This window comes from Phoenix dactylifera, chromosome 11, assembly GCF_051530095.1.
Source record: "Phoenix dactylifera cultivar Ajwa chromosome 11, Ajwa_hap1_PhDact_Kaust_v1.1, whole genome shotgun sequence".
NCBI classification, from domain to species: Eukaryota; Viridiplantae; Streptophyta; class Magnoliopsida; order Arecales; family Arecaceae; genus Phoenix; species Phoenix dactylifera.
Genome location: NC_143200.1, coordinates 13806308 through 13816265, shown reverse-complemented (window position 1 = coordinate 13816265; position 9958 = coordinate 13806308). Strand labels below are relative to the sequence as shown.

The 9958-nt window shown below is 40.9% G+C and overlaps 1 protein-coding gene across 1 annotated transcript; it reads left to right on the top strand.

Moving 5' to 3' along the window:
- Positions 1–678: 678 nt before the first annotated feature.
- Positions 679–9038, top strand: LOC120108725 (uncharacterized). The gene is made up of 5 exons (XM_089926395.1): positions 679–2107; positions 2869–3119; positions 3240–3664; positions 4524–4906; positions 8758–9038. Exons 1-5 carry the CDS (start codon positions 679–681, stop codon positions 9036–9038), a joined length of 2769 nt encoding a protein of 922 aa, XP_089782521.1.
- Positions 9039–9958: the final 920 nt, after the last annotated feature.

Here is a 9958-nt window from a genome sequence, read left to right as displayed (position 1 = left end):
AACGAAAAAAAAAAACGAAAAAAAAAGGAAAAGAAAAGAAAGAAAGAAAGAAAGAAAGAAAGAAGGTTATTGATTAAGGGGCATTAATTACAAGGCTGTTTCACCTGTTGCAAAGCTGAAGACCCCTTGTTGCAAGGTTGTTTCACTTGTTACAAGACCGTTTTACGTATTACAAGGCTGCTTAGCTTGTTCTTATTTCTCCTTGCTTTCTAGTTGTTTCTATTACATATCCTTTACTTCCTTTTGAAGTCTTCTTATGTTCTTGATGCTTTAAGACAATTTTTCTTGTGAGTACCATTTGCCTCATCGAAGTCCTTAAAATTCTGATTTTCTTGGAGATTTGCCACCATCCATCTGATCGCTCTTTGTGATTTGTTGATTTTGATTCTTTCAAGAACATAAAGAGGGCTGGCTTGAGTGGTAAAAGGCAAGAGTGTGAGTTCATCATCAAGAAAAAGCCATAAAAGAGTGTCCACCCGAGAGAGGAGTGTGTGAGGACCTATTCTGTTTATACTAATCTTTTGTTTGCAGCATACAAAGATGAGTAGTGGAGGTAGTGAACAACCAGATGTTGATATGAAGTTATGGATGAAAGCCATTGCTGATCAACTTACTAAGCTTGGTGCACGAATGGATGATTTGGAATCACCAAGCAGAATCAAACCTTTGAGGGGGCAGATGTTTGAAGATGATGAAGAAGATTTAGATTATGAATCTTACTCTAGAAGGGGAAAGAAGGCCGATGATTCAAAAGATAATAATCTGGGCAGCATCAAGATGAAGATTCCTATCTTTCAAGGAAAGAATGATCCCGAACTTTACTTGGAATGGGAGAGAAAAGTTGAACATGTGTTTGATTGTCACAACTATTCAAATGAGAAAAAGGTGAAATTGGCAGCCGTTGAGTTCACGGATTATGCAAGCATATGGTGGGATCAATTGATGATTAGTCGGCGAAGGATTGGAGAAAGGCCAATTCGGTCATGGGAAGATATGAAATTGGTAATGCGCAAGAGATTTGTACCTAGCCATTACTATAGAGATTTACATAGAAAGTTACAAGGGCTGGTTCAAGGCTCCATGAGTGTGGAAGACTATTATAAAGAAATGGAGATGGCAATGATTAAAGCTAATATAGAGGAAGATCGAGAGGCTACCATGGCAAGATTTATTGGAGGCTTAAACAAAGAGGTTGCTGATGTGGTTGAATTGCAACACTATGTGGAGATGGAGGAGCTGTTGCACAAGGCCATCAAAATAGAAAAGCAAATCAAGTCCAAAGGATCCAAATCGGGTTTGGCTTCTAGTTCCACATGGAAGTCTAATTGGAAGGATAACAAATCTGCCTCAAAAACAAAAGAAGATGCAAAGCCAAAAGATTCGGTTGCTATTTCAAAAGGTAAAACCGAAACTAACACTTCTTCTAAATCACGTAATGTTAAGTGTTTTAGGTGCCAAGGATTTGGGCATATTGCTTCCCAATGCCCAAACAAGAGGATTATGATTATGTTGGAGAATGGTGACATTGAAAGTGCTAGTTCAAGTGAGGATGAGATGCCACCCTTAGAAAATTGCAGTGATATTGACATTGAAGAACCTGTACATGGAGATATGTTGGTGACAAGAAGAGCACTAAGCATCCAGCCTAAGGATGATGGTGATAAGGAGCAACGTGAACATATTTTCCATACTAGATGTCATGTGAAGGGAAAGGTATGTACCATGATTATTGATAGCGGAAGCTGCACTAATGTTGCTAGTACTTTGTTAGTAGATAAGCTGGAGTTACCCACCATGAAGCATCCTAATCCATACAAGTTGCAATGGTTAAATAAATGTGGAGAAGTGAGGGTAAACAAGCAAGTGCTCGTTTCATTTTCAATTGGCAAATACACAGATGAGATTCTTTGTGATGTGGCACCAATGCATGCTAGTCATATTTTGCTTGGACGACCATGGCAGTTTGATAGGAAGGTTACACACAATGGATACAAAAACCATTATTCTTTTATGATGAACAACCGCACTGTAGTCCTAACCCCTCTCAAACCTTTGCAAGCTTATGAAGATCAGATTCGGATAGCGAGAGAGTGTAAAAAGAGAGAAGGTGAGTCCGAGAGGAAAAATGCAAATGAAAGGAGTGAGATTGAGAGCAGAGAGAAAAGTATTCAAAAAAAAGAGAAAAGTAAAAAAATGAGTGTGTTTGCTGAAAAAAATGAGGTTAAGAGTGTTATGTTCTCAAGACAGCAACTACTTGTACTTATGTACAAGGATGTTTATCTTTCTACTAACGATCTTAACCCCTCCTTGCCTAGTGTTGTAGTGACTTTATTGTAGGAATTTGAGGACATATTTCCAAAAGAGATTCCTAATGGACTACCACCCTTAAGAGGCATTGAGCATCAAATAGACTTCATGCCCGGTTCTACCATTCCAAACAGACCTGCATATAGAGCTAATCCCGAAGAAACAAAGGAAATCCAAAGGCAAGTGGATGAGCTGGTGAAAAAGGGAATTGTCAGAGAAAGTCTTAGCCCATGTTCGGTTCCTGTCATCCTAGTCCCAAAGAAAGATAGAACATGGCGCATGTGTGTGGATTGCCGAGCCATCAACAAAATAACAGTTAAGTATAGACATCCTATCCCAAGATTAGATGATATGCTTGATGAATTACATGGCTCTTGTTTGTTTTCTAAAATTGATTTGAGAAATGGCTACTATCAAATTCGTATGAAAGAGGGAGATGAATGGAAGACATCATTCAAAACTAAATATGGATTGTATGAGTGGTTAGTGATGCCTTTGGTTTAACTAATGCACCTAGTACTTTCATGAGATTGATGAATCATGTTTTGCGTGCTTTCATAGGTCAATTTGTGGTAGTTTACTTTGATGATATTTTAGTCTATAGTAAGAACTTGGATGAACATGAACAACATTTGCATGCTGTTTTTAGCAAATTGAGAGAACACCAATTATATGCTAATCTTAAGAAGTGTACATTTTGCATGGAATCTGTTGTATTTCTTGGTTTTGTTGTTAGTTCTCAAGGTATTAGCATGGATGAGGAGAAGGTGAAGGCAATCAGGGACTGGCCTACACCTAAGAATGCGAACGAGGTAAGAAGTTTTCATGGTTTAGCAAGTTTTTATCGAAGGTTTGTTAAAAATTTCAGTTCTATTGCTGCACCTTTAAATGAACTTGTTAAAAAGAATGTTGTTTTTAAGTGGAATGATCAGCATGAACAAGCTTTCACTGATTTGAAAGATAAGCTAACTAATGCACCTTTGTTAAGTTTGCCTAACTTTGATAAAGCTTTTGAAGTTGAATGTGATGCATCCGGAATTGGAATAGGAGCTGTTTTGATGCAAGATTCAAAACCAATTGCTTATTTTAGTGAAAAGCTAAGTGGGGCAGCCTTGAATTATCCAACATATGACAAAGAACTTTATGCATTAGTGAGAACTCTTCAAACATGGCAGCATTACTGGTGGCCGAGGGAATTCATCATTCATTCTGATCATGAGAGCTTGAAGTTCTTGAAATCCCAGGGTAAGCTTAATAAGAGGCATGCTAAGTGGCTGGAGTTCATAGAAACATTTCCTTATTTCATCAAGTACAAACATGGAAAAGAAAATATCGTTGCTGACGCGTTGTCTCGAAGGTATGCTTTACTTACTACCTTGCAAACTAAGTTACTTGGTTTTGAATTGATTAAGGACTTGTATGCCAATGATTCTGATTTCTGCCAAACATGGAATACATGCAAAAAGAGTGCATCTGGTGAGTATTATAGGCATGACGGATTTCTATTTAAGAAAAATCAGTTGTGTGTGCCTATTTGTTCTATCCGTGAATTGCTTGTCAGAGAAACTCATGGGGGTGGTCTGATGGGACATTTTGGTGTGCAAAAGACTTTAGATATCTTGCATGAACATTTTTATTGGCCTAACATGAAGCATGATGTGCAAGCTGTTTATGATAAATGCATTACATGTAGACAAGCGAAATCTAAAGTTTTACCACATGGCTTGTATACACCTTTACCCGTGCCTAACCAACCTTGGATTGATATTTCTATGGATTTTGTTTTAGGATTACCAAGGTCTCAAAGTGGAAAGGACAGCATATTTGTTGTTGTTGATAGATTTAGCAAAATGGCTCATTTCAGCATGTTCTAAAACCAATGATGCAATACATATTGCTGACTTGTTCTTTAAAGACATAGTTCGTTTGCATGGTTTGCCTAAGACAATTGTTAGTGATAGAGATGTGAAGTTCCTAAGTCATTTTTGGCGCACCTTGTGGAATAAATTAGGAACTAAACTCTAATTTTCTACTGTTGCACATCCTCAAACGGATGGACAAACTGAAGTAGTTAATAGGACACTCACTACTTTGTTACGTACCATCATTCAAAAGAACTTAAGGCAATGGGAAAAATGTTTACCGCACATTGAGTTTGCATACAACAGAACTGTTCATTCTTCTACTTCATTTTCACCTTTTGAAGTTGTCTATAGCTTTAATCCTTTAACTCCCTTGGATATTCTATCTTTGCCTACTAAAGAACGTGCTAATCTTGATGGAAAGCAAAAGGCAGAATTTGTGAAGGATTTACATGCCAAGGTTCGGGCTAACATTGAAAAGAAGAATGAGCAATATGCTAAGCAAGCCAACAAAGGACGTGTAAAGATTGTTTTTGAACCTGGTGATTGGGTCTGGGTGCATATGAGGAAAGAACGGTTTCTAACACAACGAAAATCCAAACTACAGCCTAGAGGAGATGGACCTTTTCAAGTCTTAGAGAGGATCAATGACAACGCCTACAAGCTGGATTTGCCAAGCAACTATAGTAATATTAGTGCTACTTTTAATGTTGCTGATTTATCCTTATTTGATGTAGGTGATTCGAGGACGAATCCTTTCGAGGAGGGAGGGAATGATAGAGATCAAGGGGCTGGCCGAATGGTTCAAGCTAATTCCAAAGATCCATTACAAGGAATTGGAGGTCCAATGACTAGAGCAAGGGCAAAACAAATGAAAGAAGCTTTATATGGACTAGTCATGGAAATTCAAGAGAAGGAGGCTGCTCTAGAAGACTCTAAGGCTTCACCAAGATTGATCACTTATCTTTACATAGTAAATGCTGAAGAACAAAGCTTGGAGCCATTAAACAAGGCTGATCCACGTGGAGATGCTATTTAGGCCCATTTTTCGTGGGTACTTTTGGGCTTGAGTCTTGTTGTGTTCCTAATTACTTGTACATGAAGTTTTGACTTGTCAACTCGTTTTTCCTAAGTTATTCATGTACTTCGTAGTTAGGAACCTTGAAAGTTGTGTCATTTATTATTTTGAAGTTGTAACTTGGAAGTTGTGACATGGAAAACGTTTTTTACTTATTGCCTTGGAAAGGGGATGGTGTCCTTTCCAATAGCTTAGTTTGAAGCCTATATAAAGGCTGCCATATGTAACCAAGGGATTATTATGAATGAATTAAAGTGTTGGCAAGCTTTGCTATGCTCTTTTGTGTTCTTGGATTAGAATACAAAATTCTGACTTATCAAAGGGAGTGATCAACCTTTGTGGCGTCTTCAAGGATTAGGGTTTTAAGGACTTAGTTTCCTTAGAGTTCTAATCTGATCTCCTACAACTTGTTTTTCTAGCGATCTCGGGGCAAGTATAGCAAATTGATTCAAGGGTTCCTAGGGCAGGTCTCCTGGTGGGTTCTTGTCAGGGGGTGAATTGGGTTATGACTTAAATCTCGACTAATTAAAAAACTATGTTTAATGATTAACTAATTCTATTTCAAGTATTCAGGTTAGGCAATTTAAATGCAGTGAATGAGTAGAGAAAGTGTAAGAGACAAAGCAGCAACCAGCACAAACACAAGCAGTTTTATAGTGGTTCGGAGCTAACCCTTGCTCCTACGTCCACTTCCTAAGCTACACTTGGGAGTTCACTATAATCCCTTGGATTACAGCCGGTTGTTTTACAAGCTCACAACCCAACTTGTTGTTTTACGAAATCATAACGAACTCGGTCGGTTTTCACAGGCTCACCGACTAGAACCACCCGATTGTTTTTCCGGGATCACAATCGAACCCTTACACCATTGGTTTTACCCTCGGCTCACCAACAAACCTTACAACTCTTGATTCAATCCTCTGATTGAATCAAGTAAGAAAATAGTTTGGGAAAATTACACGGAAAGCTTCTTAATAAGCAAATATTAAATAATATGAAAAGAGTGAAGTTAGAAGCTATATAATCGTGTGGTTTCTGGAAATTTCAAACCCGATTTCCTCCATAAATTCTCCGATCCAAATGGCAGAGAAGTTTCCATATTTCTACCTTTTCTTGTTGGAGGGGCGACCGTCCGTTGAACTACCAAAAAAAGGTCAAACAGATTTTGAAAGTGGAAGAAGGGGCTTCTCGAATTCAGAGTCTCCTCTTTGAATGCGCTAAAGACTTGATGTCAGAAGGAGAGCCTTGAATGCGAAGGAAAGAGAATGTAGGATGGAGTTCAATGCGCTTCTTCCTTCTTTTCCTTGTATTTACTCTTGAGAGCCTTTGGTAGGTGGAAATCACTTTTTCTTTGAATGGAATCTCTCTCTTAATGTCTATTACTGTTCACTCTGGCTATTTAAGCAGTCCACTTTGAAAACTAGCCGTTAGACACCAATTTGTGGCCGTTCTGCACAATCTGCAATTCCTGACAATGTGTCCGTTGGGATCGGAGTCGACTCGCTCGATCTGGAGTCGACTCGGCTGTTGCTGGAGTCGACTCATGCTTCACTGGAGACGACTCGCCTACTGTTCAGGATTTGAATTAAAGTGCTGTCCCGTTCTGGAGTCGACTCGGCCAAACTTGGAGTCGACTCGCCAGTATCCAGAGATGACTCGGCCCTCTGGAGACGACTCGTTCTCAGGATTCCAGAGATCTATTTTTCCGTATTTCTTTCTCGAGTCGACTCGAATTATCTTGGAGTCGACTCGGCTCTCAGAACCCAAAAACTGATCTTCTGTCTTTGGAGTTGAACTGCCTCGGAGTCGACTCGGCTCTTAGAGCCCGAAGTTGGTTCTCTGACTATTAGTCTTGCTTTCCTCTGAGAGTTGACTCTTGCTTGTTTAGGAGTCGACTTCCCAACCGTTGGAGTCGACTCGAATTCTTCCGGAGTCGACTCGGTAACAGGGTCCAGAAACCACTTCTTTGTCTTTCGGCCTGTTACTCCTTGGAGTCGACTCGGAACTGTCGGGAGTCGACTCGAAGCCGTTGGAGTCGACTCGGTGACAGGGTCTGAGATTCATCTTTCTGTCCTGCTGTTTGTTCTCAGTCGGAGTCGGCTCGCAATGTGCCGGAGTCGACTCGAGCTTGTGCCAGAACATCTGAAACACTTGGAGTCGACTCGTAGTCCTCCAGAGTCGACTCGAGTTTCAGCCTTTGACTCAAGCTGATTTTCACATTCACTCAAAAGAAGATTCTCACAAATTTTGCCTGAGATACTAGATTGAATTCATTAGTATTACATAAAATATACTCAAATGCTTTGGTCTCATCAAAATCAAATTGGGGTATTATCAATCACTCCACAATCTCCCCCTTTTTGATGATGACAAAACATTGAGTATTTGATGAGAGAAATGCCCATCTAAAAAGATGATTCATAATAAAATTTTGAAATGAATTCAAATGTCTAGTTATTTTAATCTATCCAGAATTGAAAGGTATGAATCAGTAAATCCTGAAATTAAAGCTCCCCCTTTTATTTGGAATTATATAAGCCTTCATATCATGCAATCAATTGTTTGGCTTATATGTGTTTAATGAATTTGCTTTCTTAAGATTTCAGATTCTCTCCCTCAACATATACATTCAATTTTGTTTAGATTTTCTGAATTTTCTTTTAATGTCTTGAATCTTTTTAGCTTAAATTCTTACTTTCAGAGGAAAAATCTGACAATTTGTTCTTGAGTATAATTCAACTAATCTCCGAATATCCTTTGAATAGATTCTGGAGATTACTCCTTGAGGAGCCCCAACAGAGAGATAATGAGCCTTGAGGTATCGAATCCACTTAGAACAAATTACATAGTAGTAGTTGATCCCGTAGAGGCAAGGGTGAATCGAGAGATCAGCTACGTCTTGGTAAACAAGAATGAAAGCAGCGCCGAACTCAACGGTAGAGTACTCGGCTTTTAAGTGCGACTTTTGCTTTAAGGATTTCTTTTTTTGTGATTCCCTTTACATTTCAATTCATCATATTTTCTCCCCCTTTTTGTCATCATAGCAAAAAGACAGAAACCATACAAGTATAGAAGCACAAGTGCACAGTCTTGAAAAAGAAATGTCTACTCATTGTATTGATGTTCATTTAAATACAATTGTAAATACATCAGACAAGTGTAAAAACAAATACATCATAAAGTGCTGCACTAGGGTTTCTTGGAGGATGTGGCTCCCGAACTTAGTCTTGTGTGTTTCAAGATCAAGTTGAGCCCCTCTGAGACATTCCCTAGCTGAGCTATGATCTCCGAGGTGGCCCTAGTCTGGATCGAGGTAAGCTCGGTCACACTCTCCTGGAGGGTGTCCAACTTGGAGATCAATGCATTGGCTAACCGCTCTGCACCCTGACTCTGACTGCCGAGATCATGTCGGATGTCGTCTTGCATCTTCCTCGTGTCGTCCTTGACGTCACTCATGTTCCAGTATTGAGCTTGAACTAGGCTTCGCACATTGGATATTTCCTCCTTCAGGTGTGCAGTCATCTCTGTCACGGCTGCCAAGGAGGAAACTACCTTGGTGGAGGGAGCAGTCTGAGGACCTCGGAGCTTCCTCAGCAGGTCATCCCTCAGTTCCCTCACTATTTCCTGCCGCAACTCTCGGAGCTGCTCAGAAGATATCCGAACCTCTAGAGGCTGCTGTTGAAAAGGTGGTGCAGTCGAGGGTCCGGCTGAAGTGGATGGGAAAGATGGACCAGAAGTGGAAGAAAAGGTGGGAAGATCTGTATAGTGCTCCTAGTCATGGTCAGGGCTAGGGGAGTGATGAGTGGTAGGGTCAGATGGTGTGGAAGTGGATGGTCTCCGTGCCTAGACTCCCTCAACTCTATGAAAGCCCATACGATGGAGAGTCCCCTCACCCATGCGATCTGTGTGACGTAGTGAGCGAGAGGGTTCCCCCTCAGGAATAGGGACCTCTAACTCCCTAAAGATAAGAGTGAATAGCATACCATATGGGAGACTCAACCTAGGTTTATCTAGGGGTTCACAGATATACTTGTAGATGAGTTTAGGGAAGTTGATAGGAGTGTCCTGGAGTATGTGGAACATCAAGGCTAGGTCCCTCTCAGAGATAAAGTCAAATCGGCCAGTTTTTGGAAAGAGAGTCCTAGAAATGATACTGAGGAAGAGCCGCATTTCAGCTGAAAGCTGATTTGCAGACACTTCCTCTATAGGGGACTGAGGGGGTCTCTCTAACACTGCCGTAAGGGCCTCAGTCCTATCAAGGGGGTGACTAGGAAAGATCCCTTCCCGGGAGAGATGGAGGACTCGAGCAATGAAGTCCTCCGAGATGAATACAGGGACACCCGCAACGGTTCCCTGGATACCACCACTACTTCGGGCTACAGTCCCATAGAATTTCCTAACTAACTCCGGGTAAGTAGGGAGGTCTAAGGAACAGAATAACTCTAACCCTTGAGCCCTGAGACGATGCCCTAGGGTGAACCTTTCCCGAGAGAGGAAGTCAAAGTCGACTTTCCTCCCGGTGGAGACTGCCCTCCTGGCGCACGGACGCGAGGGAACCGACCGAGGCGGGGAAGGAACCGGAGGTGGTGGCCTCGCGGGTTCGTTCTGAGCCTTTGACCGTCGCTCGGCGCCGCTCGCGGAGAGAGGTCTCTTCCGGCTTGGGACAACGGCTTTTCTAGGCATTTTTGACCTAAACACAGGGGAAGGACAA